Source organism: Polyergus mexicanus, unplaced genomic scaffold, assembly GCF_030449975.1.
Source record: "Polyergus mexicanus isolate NDT 795.1 unplaced genomic scaffold, iyPolMexi1.0 SCAF_2, whole genome shotgun sequence".
In the NCBI taxonomy this organism is placed as follows: Eukaryota; Metazoa; Arthropoda; class Insecta; order Hymenoptera; family Formicidae; genus Polyergus; species Polyergus mexicanus.
In genome coordinates this window covers 5,862,870-5,878,253 of record NW_027223322.1, presented here as the reverse complement: position 1 = coordinate 5,878,253, position 15,384 = coordinate 5,862,870, and the positions used below count along the sequence as shown (strand labels likewise).

Sequence of the window (15,384 nt, the reverse complement as noted above, 5' to 3'; positions counted from 1 at the left end):
TTTTGTCTGAAAAATACGTACAACTGTGTAGAACTATTTACGGTCCTATTTCTTTTCATTCGATACAAATTGATAGATAAAAGACCCACATTGTTTAAAAATAACAATACATTATAGATCTTTTATTGATCCATTCACAAATAATTAAATACAACAAAACTTATACGATGAAAATAATATCATGTTGCTGTAACATTTCGCATATAGGTGGTTCTCTAGGATTTCGACTGACAATAGCAGCAACAAAATGTGAGTTCAAGTTGATAGGACGCATTAGAAGCACAAACAATTAATTTTTGTAATTTATATGTATATATATATATATATATTTCTCATACGCATATTCTATATTCATATCTCTACGTACATATGCCTAAAAATACGTATATACGCGGGTAAAAATAATTATCAGAAATCGATATAAATTTTGATATATATTATATACCACATTGATCTCTTAACGAAAATTTAGTAAAATTATAATATAATATTTATTTAGCTTTTGTATATATTTTATTTCCTGAAAACTTCAAACATTTTCTTTTATTGCAGCTTCCTTCGATCTTAAAGAAACTGATGTCTCTCTATTGCAATTATCAGTTTTCTCTTTCTTATACCATCTAAAATGTTCGATGTACATATATATAAAATTCAACTTGTGTTAACTACAATACAAAAGCTGCACACATTTCTCAAGTTACATAATTTCTATTCTACCGTTTCAATATTTATATGTATTATTATATAAAATTTTAGTTTATATATATATATATATATATATATATATATATATATATATATATATATATATATATATATAAAAGAGAGATAGAATTAATTTATACGATCTCATTATCGAGAATACAATATGTGAAATCTCGTTTTCATCTGCCAATTTTACGATTAATCTAAAAAATTCGATAACAAAGATTAGTAATTCTTTCTTTATTTTAGCGTTTTACTTTTCTTATTACTTTTATTTTCACACATCACAAATGCAAGTATTCGAGTGAACTAATGTATAACGCATCGTTAATACAAGATTAAAGATAAAGAGGAAAAAGAACGTAATCAGCAAAAACAGAATGACACAACAATGGGGAAAACTTAATAAATACCGTGACGTAAGCAAGATATTCATGATATTTATTTGCATTTTATATATAATAATTGTTATAATCTATAATGTAGGTAAATTAAAATCTAAGCAATTGTTGCAGTAGATCTCTCAGGCGATTATCCGTCGTTGTTACTGCAACCAGGTTGTACAAAAGATTTCACGAAGCGTATTAAATAAATCAATTGATGGAAAGAACGATTTGAAAGAAAAAGGAAGAGGAGATTAAGATTAGATTACTTTTCTTTATAAAATAAAAGCATTAAAGTCGCAAATTCATACCATAATTCCACGCGAGAACCAAGGATTTCACGGATCCTATTTTATAAGAGATTGCTATGTAAATATTATCTGGCTGCAGCAATCAACTTATAGCTACAATACACCGAGAGGCTGCACACACGTTTTTTTACCAAGTCATGTAATATCTATTCTACCGCCTCGATATTTACACGTCTCATTGGTCGCAAGAATTACAACAGTTGCTGTATCAAATAGGTAACAAATCATCTACGAGTAAATCGTTCACGTTTATGGAAGTAATTGTCGCGCGTGCAAAACGAAAAAAAAAAAAACTTCTGTTGGTGTACACCGACACAATCTATAGAAAGAATATATTTATGTACTTCGTTAATACTTGTTATATCATCTCGCAAACGTCGAAATTATGGATGTTTAATATCATTTGCGAACCATTGATTTACATATTAATAAATCAAAGATTCGGTTGATCGTTTATTACGAGTTGTGTCGTAAAACAAATCCTACATTCCTTTTACGATTGATCGATTCTGTTTCAGGAACATGTCGCGCAAGAGCGTTTTATAATACGGAGAGAATCGTAATCCGAGGAACGAAGAAGGTCCGTTGATTTTTTCATAATCACGTGATATGGAGAAGAATTATTTCCACCTGGCACCAATCTAATATTCCAGCGGATATAAGCGTTTAATCGGTGTTATCGTGGAATTTAATATAGTGTATCTTTAGAGCCCGGTTGTTGGGATACTTGACATTGCATCGTGGGCACGTAGCGCCGATCGCGCCCTTTACTACGTAAGCGCCCAAATTGACCTCCCTGTGAAACGTCCTGCTGTCAGCCTGGTATACCGTGTTGTGCACAGTGGTGATGTGATGCATGAGCGCTTCCCTGTTGAAGACATGGCACTGCTTGCACAGTTTGCAGCTGAACATGACATTGTTGTGAGTCGGTGACTCGGCTTCCTTCGTCGGTCGTTCGGAGAGCGCGTCGCCGCTCGATCGCGGATGGCCGGTTTCCGAGCCCTTCTTGTGCTTAATTGTGAAGTGCTGTCGCAGATTCGACAGGCCTGGGAACTCCTTGAAGCAGATGTTGCATGAAAACTTGCCGCCTTGAGTCGGCATCGGTATGCACTCTGGTATCAAGTCTTTCCTTCCTCGATGCTTATGCACGGTCTGCTTGTGCTTGTATAGCACGCTCATATTCGGGAACATTTTCTTGCACAAGTGACACATGACTGGCTTCCTCCTCTCGCCGGCGAAATCCATGGCAAATGGCGGCAGCTTAGGCGGCGGATTGTCGTCATCGATCTCGAGCTTCATACGCTTCGTTCTCGGTTCGTCCTCGTACGACAATCTACGATTGCTATTATACAATTGTTGCTGCGTCCGTTGCGGATTCTGCAGCTCGCTATGAAAGTTAAGCTTATGCCGTTGTAGCGACTGGCCACTGGAGAACACTTTCCGGCAAAAGTTGCAAAGAAATTGACTGGCCATCGGTTTCCTGGCCAAGGATTGAAATTTGATCGACGCCACGACAGTGGCCTTGTGTAACTTCTTATGCTTCCACAAGACCTTCTTTGAGCTGTAAGACTTGCAGCACACATCGCAAGAGTACGTCTTTCGTATGTCGCTGAGAATCGGGTTGGCCTTATGCCACCGCATGTGTGACGCCAAGGTCTCCCGATCGGGGAAGACGTTTGTGCACAGTTCGCACTGGAGTTCATCGTTGGAGAAACTTTTCTCAGGCTTGTTGCGGGCGCAATGGACGTCCCATAGATGATTTCTTAATTCCGTGACGTCGTTGAACTTATCATTGCATACTTGACACTGGAAATTCCCCTCCGATGAAGTCGTCGGTGATTGAAGCGGAGGATTGGGGAATGACTTTCGTGCTCTTGCTGGCCGTTCCGAATTCTCACCCGATTCGACACCGGCCGACTCCATTTGTGACTCATCATCGGGCATCTTCTGATTACCCAGTATGAATCGTGTGCTCAGACGAGAGTTGGCCCGATTATGCCAGCCCTTGTGTATTTTCAGGGACGCTTCCTCGACAAAAACTTTGCCGCAGATGTCGCATGCGTAACCGTTTTGCGATTTCTCAAGATGAGCGGTACGAAAATGATAAGTGAAGTTCGACTGGAAGACAAAACTTTTGGGACATTGAGGACACTGCAACATCGTCTTCGAGTTGTGTTTGATTTGCATATGGTGGTCATACAGCTCCTTACGCGTAAACATCCGTGAGCATTCGGCACAATCATAGATCTTGGCGTTCCGATGCGCAATCTTGGTATGCCGGCGAAGATTGGCGTAATTTGACAGCACCTTACCGCACTCGCAGCACTCGTGAATCTGCGTACCGGGATCCGAGATGGCACTCGCGTTCATCGAGTCTTTCTCGTTAATCCTTATGTCTTCATCTAAATTACCGTACTCCACGCAAGAGATATTGGCGTTTCGTTCATTCGGGTCTTCGATGCCGTGATCTTTCATGTGGATCTCTAACGCACCCGGACTACTAAACATGCTGCGACAAATGACGCACGAATATATCTTCACTTTGAGATGGAGATTTCGGTGCTCCGTTAGCTCAGACCTCGTGGAGAATTCCTGGGTGCAGAGCGCACAACTGTATTTCTGACCGCCGATTCTTGACTTGACCAGCTTGGCGTCCCCTCGGTTCCGTTCCTTCAATGGTATCTGAACTCCATTCTGCGACATGTCCTCCTGCGTCTGACGATTGCCGCGTGTCGCCGCGCGATGATTCTCGTGATGAGTCAAGTAATCGCTGGGCGATCGGAATTTCGAGTTGCACACAATGCAAGTAAACTCTTTCTTCTTGTGATCAACCGTGATGTGAGTATGAAACTTTTTAAACACGAGAAACGTCATGGAACAGTGCACGCACTTGTACGATGTTCTATTCTCTGGCTGTAGCCGCATGCAGAATTCGCGATGCTTAAACATATTGGGTCGGTATCTGTAAATCATGCCACATAGATCACAAGCATGATTGTGCGCCGGATCGCCGTTCTTATAAGGTCCATTGATGACAGTCTTTTGTGCTTTATCGGAGCTGCTTTTTGTAGATGGTAACGGCGCCATCGGTTTCAATTTAGGTGGCGCGCGTGCCGGCGACATCATCTCCTCGTATTGCTTGTCAGAATGTTTCGACAAGTGGCTCAGCAGTTCCTTCCTGTCGCGCATCGAACGTAAGCACATGTTACATGTAAAATATCGCTCGTTACCGTGCTTGGGCACTACAAGGGCAATCTTCATGGCGCACTCAAAGGATGCGCCGCAATGTAATTGGTACATGGATCGATCGGGGAATTCAGTTAAGCAAGCAATGCACGTGTATGGTCTTAAATCCGGCAGATGTTGGCGTATGTGGGAGAGCGTGCTACGCCGATCGTTAAACGTCTGTTCGCAAGAATAGCAGGAGAATGTTTTCAATTGGCTAATAATCTCTTGTTGGACCTGCGTCAGCGGCGAGTCCTTCTCCATACTGACTAATTCGTCTTCCAAATCCTCCACCATCTCTTCGTCGTCGTCGTTCTGCGATATCGACTCCAAATTGTCGATACCGTTGTTCTCCTTACTGTGGAATCTTTTCATGTGCTTCATATAAGAGTATTTGGAATGCAGAAAAATCTGACAATACGTGCATTTCTTTTTAAAGACACGCGTTCCTCTGAAATGGGTATGAGGACCGCGTCTCAATTTCTTTTTGGGCGGCGCGCCAGCTGCATTAGATTTTTGCGTAGAATCGGCCTCCATAACCGTATCTTCCTTTGTGGCAACTGCCATGGGATTCAATAATAGTTCATTGCCGTTCGTGGATTCTACTTCGATAGTGCAATCGGTATCATCGTCATCCTGTGGCTCGATTTTAATGGAACGTAGAGCTGAAGAATCCTGCTGATCCATTTGATTTTGGTCTTTGTCAGGCTGCATCTCAGTGACAGATGGAATTGTTTCCGAGTTATCCTCTTTATGTGTGTCATTCGCATCAGTTTTCATATCAGCTTTTGCATCAGTTTCATCTAGTACTTCTTGCACTTCCTTATTATCAGTCTCCTCATTTTCCAATGTTTGAGCCGGTAGATGCTGAAAAACAGATAATGTTAAATTATGGGAAAAAATATTATCTAATAGTATCTTAATTAAAAGCTTTGTCATCTTATTTCATACAAAAAAAAATTGTACTTACTGCTTGTTCCAAGTTATTGGTAGTCTCTGAGATAATCTCTATATTGTCCTCGTAGTCAATATCCACTGGCTCATCCTTGATTGTTATAACCTGTAAAAACAAGAAACATGAATACCAAAACAGAAATGATTTAAAGGATTACCATGATATATTTAAAAGTATCATATATTTACTTACCGTAGGATTTGGTTGCGACTGAGTTGCCAGCCATTTTTGCAGCTTGTCCTGCGAACGCTGACATGACTCCTTGTAGGTATGCCACTGATTAACATTCTTCACACAATTTGCGCATATTAGCGTGGACAACCTATCAGTGGCTGAAATCTGAAAAAAGAATTCAGTATATTAAAATTTCAACAATTTCTAGAATTTTGAGCAAACGCAAATCAAACTCGCTAGATTGAGAAATTTAGCATTTTTTATTCTTTTCTACAAATTTCGCTTTTTATTTCCCCTTTTTTCTTAGAAATGTATATATCCGTTTCATTTAAAACAGTTTCAAGAACAAAAAGTGAATTAAAGATTTTAGATAAATTATGCTATATATTTTGCCCTTTTTGAGAGAAACAAGTTTATGCTTATTAATTAATCTTAACTTAAAGTTTTTATAACATTATCCATCAACATTGTTTCAAATTAGTGCTTGTCAAAAAATTAATTCCATCAGTTTGTGCTATTTACATAGTTATTTCTCCCTTTGCCATGTATTAGTATTTGATTATTACTTTCAAGTCAAAAGGCTCGAGAAGACATTGCATGCCTAGAGCATCTAAAATGATTAACTCACTCATTCATTCATCTAAAATGAGACAATCGTACGTTGATGATGGGGAAAAGAAAAGAAAGAAAATGAATAGAGAGAGAGAGAAAAGGAGCGCAAAAGTATCCCAATCATCACATGACACGAGCACTTCTTGATTATCTCGATTATCATTCTTTCTTATACGAATGTAACCTCAAAACTCGTGCTTTGGACGACGCGCATTCGATCAAAGATCTCTCAGAAATGCTCAGATCGATCGAAGATACTCCGCCCTGAAGTCGACGATTCTCTCCGCGGAAGTGCCGCGAATCGATTCGCATTAGAAGGAGGATAAAGTTTCGTACCTGGATCGACAGGCAAGCCTGGATCTTGGCGGTCAACGGCACGCCGGACGGATCTTCCTCTCGGTCCTGCGCGAACACCGAGAACCTCGGCTCGTCCGCGGACAGGCACAGCCGGCAGACATTCTCCACGTTCCCGATCTCCACCACGTCCACGTCCACCATGTCCTCGTCCACCATCGTGGGAACCGGCGTTCGCTGGAAACGCTACGCTTGAGGCGGAAACACGGAATGCTTCGTAACAATACTTCCCTTCTCCGCAGGTTAGGGGACGCGGCGTTTTGTTTGCGGCCCGAAGCCCGAAGCCGAAGATAGGACGCACTTCGGGAACTACTTGAAACCGGTGGGAAGGGATAGGGGGAGGGGGGGGGGGGGGAAGGACGGCAAGATCCGTTCCGCGTGTTCCACGCGTCCCAGCTTGCTGGCGTTGCACCAAGATGGCGCGAACAGACGGACAAAACGGCGCGTCGTCGCTTATTCTTTCGACGAGTAGTCGCAAAGTACGTTTATTCTCTTTTCGTCTGCATTTTTCGTTTATTTCCTCCGAACATATGGTCCATGCGCGATTGATTGAACGAGGAACGAGGTGAGTTAAAGTTAGTTTTTTTTTGTTTTTTTTTTGTTAATTTACTCGTTGAAAATCCATGAAATGTCGGAAAAACTCTTGTGTTTACGAGATCGTATATTTCTGCCTTATTTTAAAAATGGCCATTTGCTTAGAAAGAAAGTGTGAAATAATATTATCAAAGCTATGATACAATTTGAAAGAGAGCAATTTCCAGGAAATATTTATGAGTAGCATACATTTTTATTTTGAACTGTTAACTCTCTCTCTCTCTCTATATATATATATATATATATATATATATATATAGACTGCAGTTTTAAAAAAACAAAATGTCACATCGGTTTTGACATCACATTTTTTCCCTATTGAATACAGTTTATATAATGAGAAATATATCTCTCTTACTCTAATAAAATAGTATATATTTAACGATAACTAATTATTATTATTAATGCAATTGTATAAGTTATTGGGATTAATATAAATTAATCTTTCCATCAACACATTCATTTGCGAGAAGGATTTTCTGATTTTCTTTGTCTGAATATTCCGAGAAATCGCATAAGAAAAAAGAAAAGGAGAAATAGAGAATTATTGTAATGCTTAAATATATATTTTATACAATATTTTTACATTTTCTATACAAAAAAAAAAGCAACAACTTCTCTAAATTGGTTTTTTGGATTGGAAAGTGTTTTGTATTTTTTAATCTAAAACGAGATTTTTTATTTTGCAAAAAAAAAAATAAATAAATAAATCAGTCTGCCAATTCTATTTTTATGAATGAGTGTATATCGAAAAAAGTTGCTCGCGAGAAGAATTATGGGATTTCAATCGGGATGGAACTATTACAGAGAAATGTATATCTCTGATCGGCTTTTTTTATTTTCAGACATGCCTTGTGTGATATACATTTGATACATAAAATTTGTCATTTGTACACTGCAGGTAAGACAGATCGCACATCGTATACAACAGGATGTAACATACGCGATATATTCTTCCAATCTCTTGCGCACAAAAATCGACTTTAATTCCCCTATTCTCGGTTTGCTATAAAATTAATGTCTGCGCGCTCGCGCGCGAGTTAGATTTCAGTTAATTCTATTACAAGAAATCGAGAGTGATTGTAATGGGTCCCTCTCATAATAACGTCGATAGTATTTTCTTAAATAGTATTGAAGGCTTATTGACTCTTGCTGATAGAGCGGTTCGCAACATCGCTTAGAATTCTGACTCTATAACAATCGATAGATTTCATTAATTGTTCGATTACATTCAGAGATAATCACCGGCCAATCGACTAATTGGTATCTCTTGGATAAATATATCAATTGTCGTTTATACAAAACGCGTCTATTAACGATCACGAAATGCACATGCACTTGTCGGTTACAAGAAGAAGAAAGAGAAAGGGAAGAAGTATCGCGCGGAGCTTCCTCAAGAGGAAATCTCAAGTGTATTCACGCTTTGCTAGATGGCAGCTACGAATCGTTTCTTGACGTTCCTCTTCTACGAGAGACGCATAAAGGCTTATGCATACTATATGTAACGTCATCCGCGTCAAAATTTTTCTCCTATTTTTTATCTTAATTTAGTATTTTACATTTATTATATTTCGGTACTTTAAACAATCGGATTATCCTCTTTTAAAACTATTGTAAACTATAGATTAAGTAATTTCAAAAAGGTGATCTCTGACTGCTTAAAGTATCAAAGTAAATGTTGGATTGAAAAATGAAATGGAAAATAGAAGAAAAATGTCGATCCGAGTTTATTTTCTTTATCATTTTTCTAATAATCTTCCTTGTTTCTTCCTTTCTTTTGGTCCAAGATCATTGCATCCAGGAAAAAATCCATATACATAATCAAATATAAATATATATAATTATATATAAAATCCATATATGTTTTCTTTCTCTAGTATAATCTCTGTCTGTATACGAAAAGCAATAAGAAGAGTAATTGAAAAATTATTCTTCTAATTATTTTTCAATTATTCTTCTTATAATTTTTATATAAATCTGTATATATAAATAGAGATTATACAAGAGAAAGAAAATATATATATGAACACATATTTTACATATAATTATATATATATATTTACATTTTATTATATATATACTTTTTTCCCGGACAGTTTTATCACGAATTCGTTTAAATTCCACTTTGAAAACATTTTAATGTTAAAGACAAGAATCTCAATTTGATTAGAATCAAAACTAAGTAGCAAAGTTAATGACGATGACATGATGTTTTTGTACAGTGTGCATAAACCTTAATCTGTTTCTGTCTTTCGACACTATTATATCACAACTACGTTACTTAGTATGCCGAGAGACTTAGCTTTGCATTGATATTTTTGTTCACTTACGCATGCACCGCGAGACAGATGTAACCGCACATTGAATGAACATGCGCGCTATATAACTTGTAACAAGCATATTGTATGCAAATCGAAGATTACACTCCTTTATGCAAACTTGGCAACAAATAATTATAAAGTCGGGGCATGCGACAACCAATATAAGCTATAATTTACGCTTACGATTGCTTTTAATAATCGCGCGTCGCTGAGCATTTAACATTAATATACAATTTTCGCGAAGTTGATCGAATGTTTTAAAAATTCCATAAAATTTTTTTAAAATCCACAATAAATTAAGAAGGATGAAGAAAGGAGTGAGTATGTAAAAGAAAATTTTTAAAGCTCATACATATTATCAGAGAAAAAATAAACACGTATGTACACACAGACACATACATGCACGTACAAAGTAATGTATGCTATAAATATAATGCATTTGTAAATAATCTCGAAATTTTCAAAATATTTGATCAATTTAACGAGTCACTGTATATATGCGGATATATGGTGTACGCAAAATTAGAACCATCGAGCGCTAGAGGTTTACCTAGGGAGGTATCTCGTGTGTCGTGTATACGTGAGATTCTCTATCTTCTTAAAACTATTCACATTAATGCGCGAGCAATCATTGATATATAATTACGTTTATAACGAGATTCATGCTGTCTTTCATTCTCTTTCTCTTTTCCTTTCTGACACTACGTGAAAAGATCCAGCTTTCTAACTCTAATCTTTTAAGAGCGTGATCGATTTCGTATTCTACGAAGTAAAATAATGCCTTTTAATAACGTATTTAACAAAAAAATGCTAATACTGTCTCTCCGTTCGATTTTTCGATTCATTCGATGAAGTTATTACGAATCGAATATAAAGTTTTTATATTCATGCGTGTCCCGCGCACGCGTATGTTATACCAATAATCTTACGCGGAAATCAAACGCATCTCACATATATATGTGGCTCGAAACTCGCGCGATCAATGCGATTCCAGCTCGGGTATCCTCTTAACTTGATGTAAAAAGAAAAACGATTCAGGTTGTCAGGCAGCTGGAATTGAAGCAAGTGGGATTTCGCTGAGACTGCTGACGCACGTAATCCTGAACGTTGAATTTCGTCTCATCAGGGTTGTCGCTTTTTCTGGCCTTCAGCTCCCTGAAACGAGAATAGCCGATCAGCTGTTTTAGTGTCTATCAATTTTTTTTTTGCCGATCGTACATACGGTCCAGTTTTTACTTTTATAGAATAAAAGTTATCGGAAAAAGATATTTTTCAGTTCGATTAAAACTTTCATACAATCCTCGCCTCTTTTCAGTTTTTAAAAATGTTCAATTTTGAAAAGAGATAACGCTAATTAAGTTAAAATTGTGATTGATGAAATCGATTACATTTAAAACAATATTCATTCGCACCATTTTAACGATTATATTTGTCAATTTTAGATACCATACCGAGCAACGGCGAGGAACGCCAGTTCGACATTGAGGCCAGTCTTGGCAGACGTTTCCATGAACGGCACTTTGTACTCCTGCGCTAATCGCTCGCCGTCCTCCCGTTTAACGATACGCTCCGTTCCGCAATCGGATTTGTTACCTACGGTTTAATAAATATAGAGCGACGAGAGAAAGTAGATATATTTCCGTGATGCGGTTAAAACAGTGTTCTCGATTGACGCGACCTGGACTAGCCGAGAGCAATTAAGACCAATTTATATATGAGCCGATAGTTTGACGAAATAACTTGAATTTAAAAAGATCGACATTTTTATATTTCGAATTATAAAAAAAATTCGATTTTAAATTTAAAGCCAAGAATTAAGATGCGGGATCGAAAATAATTATATCTCTTTTTACTCTTTCGTATCGTATTGTACACTTTCAATTAAGGATAAGTTCGCGTGAAAATCGGTTTTAATTGCTTTCGAAGCGATCCAAATTGCATTTAAGCGGAAACGCTGCGAGTTAAATTTGATGCTTCCTGGAACCGAGATTGTTAGTTCTGAATCTCTTGATTTAAATTGGCTCGATAAATACAATATATATATATACACACAGGGTGGGGCATTTATATTGAGACATCTAAATATCTAAAAAACAAAGCAAGGTAGAAAGAAATGTTTCAGACAATAGTTGTTCGGTTCTAAGGGGGTCATAAGATGATGCCATTAGTTTGATTTTGGGTGGAGGCGCTTCGGAGATTTCAATGTCAATCTTATTTTATTTTCTTTACACCAATTGATGTCTCTCATTTTTTGAGCTTAAAATATTAAGGTAACATTATTGCAAAATAAATAATTTTATGAGATATTTTATAGTTTATGTAAAATTATGTCGAAGTAAAGTAATAAAATAAAGTATAAAATATCTCGTAAACTATTAAACTTTTGGCCATTATACCCCTATAATTTTTTATGCAGAATATTGCAAGGAATCGATAGATGTAAAAAAATTGGGGTCTTTCCATTTAAAAAAACAAGATTAACATTGAAATCTCTGATGCGCCTCCAAGGTCAAACTAATGGCACCATTTTATGACCCCCTTAGAACCGAACAACTTTTGTCTGAAACATTTCTTTCTATCTTGCTGTATTTTTTAGATATTTGGGTGTCTCAATATAAATTCCCCACCCTGTATATATATTACTTGGGACAATCGGATGGTGTTGTTGAAATCAAATCTGAGTCCAGATAGCTTTCTAGTGAATTCTTATCTTGGCTAAACAATTATACTTGGCCCTTATATCTGGTATTTAATTTCTTGGAGATTAAAGTTTCTCGCTAAGTTTTACGTAAATTCTAAGTAGGCAGATCTATTGTATATCCGCACGGGGGGAAACCATAAATAAACGGCGACTCACCCAGCAACATGATGACGACATCCTCGTTCGCATGTTCCCGGATTTCGCTCAGCCAAGCCCTGATATTGTCGTAACTCGTCTTATTCGTCACGTCGTATAGCAATAAAAGCGCTGGAATCAGTCGTGAACCGCTTTTTTGTAATCATCGACTTGACATATCACACACACACACACACACACACATCCGACAATTGAGAATTTTTTTTACAAAATACGTCGTAAAATTTTAATGTCTTCAACGATAATCGAGTTTAAAGAAAGAAGACACTGCATGTAACATAATTCAATAAAAAAAAACACACACACACACACACACACACACAAGATAATAATCATTTCCCGTAATTTTTTTAAGGTTTAATACAATTCCAATCTCACTCTCTTTCTCTCTTTCTAAATTGATCCATCTCGTCGCAATTTTGAAGAAATTAAACTTATAAAAATGGTTTTTTATAATGCATTTTATCGTCATTAATTATAATTAACACGACAAAATTTTTCTGAACACAAATTCCTAACAACATACATAACTTTAAATGCAACAGAACTTCTCCAACAAGTCGCACTAGTTGTAACTATAACATGATAAAATACTAACATATTAAAATAATCCTTTCTTGGATTACTTTAATCGTAAATTTTTCCAAAAATTTGGAAGCCGCAATTGTATTCAGCGACCAAAAAAAAAAAAAAAAGTGTCTCTTTCTAATGTATAAAAAAATTATTTCCCGTTGAACTGTGCAATTTACGTATGTTTATGGAAAATTTGTGCTTTGAATATTATTCTTAAAAAAATGGATTTTATTACATTATGTTAAAGTCTTAAATATATAGTTTAGATAATTATTTTATATTTAAATCATAAGTGTATAATTTTTAGATTTAAAGTATCTTGCGAGTTTAATAATAAGCTTAGTGTTCCCTTTACCCTCGGAACTTTTGCAGTTCCAACGGTTGCCATTTAATCTTTTAGATGGATATGACGCGTCTAATTATTGCGGAGTGATTACTTCGGATGAAGTTGGCGCAACGCAACGCTATTGTCGCAACAACTTTAAAACTCAGAGATGGGTTCTACCCTGGTAAACAATGAGGTCGCTCCCTTCTCCCCCCCCCACCCTTAGGCATTCTCCTCTTCCTCCTCTCTGTCTCTCTTTCATATTCCTGCCCCGTCTATCTGCGGGAATCGAGTTTTGGCTGTTGGCCAAAATTGGCGGGGCAACAAAATCGGGAGCGCGACTAGAGTTCGTGGCAAAGTTACAATTGGTTTGTGCATTGTGTAAAGTCGATTTTGATTTCGTCAAAATGCGACGCAGCGAGAATTGCAAATTGATCATTAGAAATACGAAAACGAATAGAATCTCGGAGAGCTGAACTGATAATGAGTCGAGGCGGGATGAACGCACAATTAAGAGGTGTAGCGACGTAATAATACCGCTGTTAACATATTTCGGCGAATTCCCTTCATTACCAAGTCTTCTCCGAACTGACTCTTCCAATCTGGCCACAGATAAACTGTCGGCGAGAATATCGTGACACCGTTAACAAAATTTTAATGCTCGATAATTTTATAACGAATTTATTTTTGCAAAAATTTATTTGTTTTCACTTTTACGGAAATATTTTTAGCGTAAGTGTTTAAAAAAAAAAAAAGTATTGTAGTTGGAGAAAATGAGATGTAAAAATTCTTCGTTAGAAAATTTAATTTTAAATCGATCGATATAGCGCATCGATAACGATCTTCGTGTTTGGCATAGAAGAAGAATCTCCCCGATTTTAAATCAAACGCGCGTTAAACGCCTGATGCTCTTGTCGGAACCGCTTGTCATATATCCCTCTCTTTTTCTCGTCGAGATATCTCTCATCATTTCCCGCTACGCACTCTCAGAAAGGATTTCTGATAACGAGACGAAAAATATTCTTGACATATTTAATCGTATCACAACCTTATGCGGTATAGAAATAAAACAATTTTAAAATTAAATCAATAATTCCTTTTCTTCTCTCTCGAATTAAATAAGATTGTCTTACTATCTTGAGACAAGAGTAACATATACAAATCTAAGCTTATATATTCTTGCGTTTAGAATAACTTGATGTTAGATCGCTACTAAATTTCCATCTTCATCTTTGTGAGAAAATTAACGGGATAGCACCAAGAGCATTTTATTCTAGATTTAAGAATTTTCCATTTAAGATTAAAATATTCCTTTTTCAACGATAAATATGATTGTCGCTATATCGATCCTATTTTACGATAGATTGAAGAGTAATAGCATCAGATCCGGAAATCTTTTCTGTGGGTGCGATAAAATACGAATAGAACGTTTTATATGTCCAATATTGGCGCGAGAATAAATCGTGATATGAATGATGAAAAATCCTCTTAACGATCTTGGATTTATCTTTATTATGTTATTCGTTACGCGAAGCAAAATAGACAAACTGCGTTTCTATGAAATGGCATCGCTGAATTATATCGTAAAACATCAAATCGAGACACTTGTTAGTCGCAATTAGTCATGCGCGAGCATTCGAGCGTGATTTATATCGCGCCATGTGAAAATACATCTCATTAACATATCGTTAATGAGATGTATTTTTCTTATTTTTGAACGTCAATGTTAATTCTGCCAATTTGTATCTAATTTTAATTTTTCTCCGACATGTTTATATATCCATCAATTAATGATCAATATGCTAATTTCGTTCTAATTATTATGGAATTGATGTGAAAGTATGATTTACCATGCGCGTCTCGGTAGTAAGCGTGTGTCACGCTTCGAAACCTCTCTTGGCCGGCCGTGTCCCAGATTTGCAGCTTGATCGGCGTGTCGTCGACGGTGACAACTTTGTTCTGCAAGAATATACAGGAAATATAATTTTTATAACC

The 15,384-nt window shown here is 36.8% G+C and overlaps 2 protein-coding genes across 10 annotated transcripts in view; both read right to left on the bottom strand.

The window, feature by feature from the left end:
* Positions 1-1,125: 1,125 nt before the first annotated feature.
* On the bottom strand, positions 1,126-7,027 carry LOC138944722 (zinc finger protein 836). Its single transcript, XM_070315630.1, has 4 exons — positions 6,702-7,027; positions 5,772-5,918; positions 5,595-5,684; positions 1,126-5,491 (listed from the first exon to the last, which is right to left on the bottom strand). The coding sequence occupies exons 1-4, from the start codon at positions 6,876-6,878 to the stop codon at positions 2,066-2,068; spliced, it is 3,840 nt and encodes a 1,279-aa protein (XP_070171731.1). The 5' UTR covers positions 6,879-7,027; the 3' UTR covers positions 1,126-2,065.
* Positions 7,028-8,036: 1,009 nt separating this feature from the next.
* LOC138944723 (ras-related protein Rab-37) overlaps positions 8,037-15,384 on the bottom strand; it is a 93,557-nt gene continuing 86,209 nt past the window's right edge. For 6 of the 9 annotated variants that reach the window (XM_070315634.1, XM_070315631.1, XM_070315635.1 and 3 more), the window contains 4 exons: positions 15,240-15,348; positions 12,492-12,602; positions 11,086-11,227; positions 8,038-10,789 (listed from right to left, as the gene is read on the bottom strand). In XM_070315634.1, coding sequence (XP_070171735.1) covers positions 10,669-10,789; positions 11,086-11,227; positions 12,492-12,602; positions 15,240-15,348 — 483 coding nt within the window. In that variant the 3' untranslated portion in view covers positions 8,038-10,668. Of the gene's footprint in view, positions 10,790-11,085; positions 11,228-12,491; positions 12,603-15,239; positions 15,349-15,384 lie in introns of all 9 variants that reach the window. The other 3 variants (XM_070315640.1, XM_070315639.1, XM_070315638.1) reach the window with 2 other exon arrangements.

What these genes read in the sequence shown, in the direction of transcription:
- LOC138944722 (XM_070315630.1), bottom strand. Translation starts at nt 6,878, where the DNA reads ATGGTGGACGAGGACATGGTGGACGTGGACGTGGTGGAGATCGGGAAC. An exon ending in AGGCTTGCCTGTCGATCCAG is followed by an intron (nt 5,919 to 6,701) that starts GTACGAAACTTT and finishes TTCTTTTTTCAG; the next exon opens with ATTTCAGCCACTGATAGGTT. An exon ending in CCAATAACTTGGAACAAGCA is followed by an intron (nt 5,492 to 5,594) that starts GTAAGTACAATT and finishes TCTGTTTTTCAG; the next exon opens with CATCTACCGGCTCAAACATT.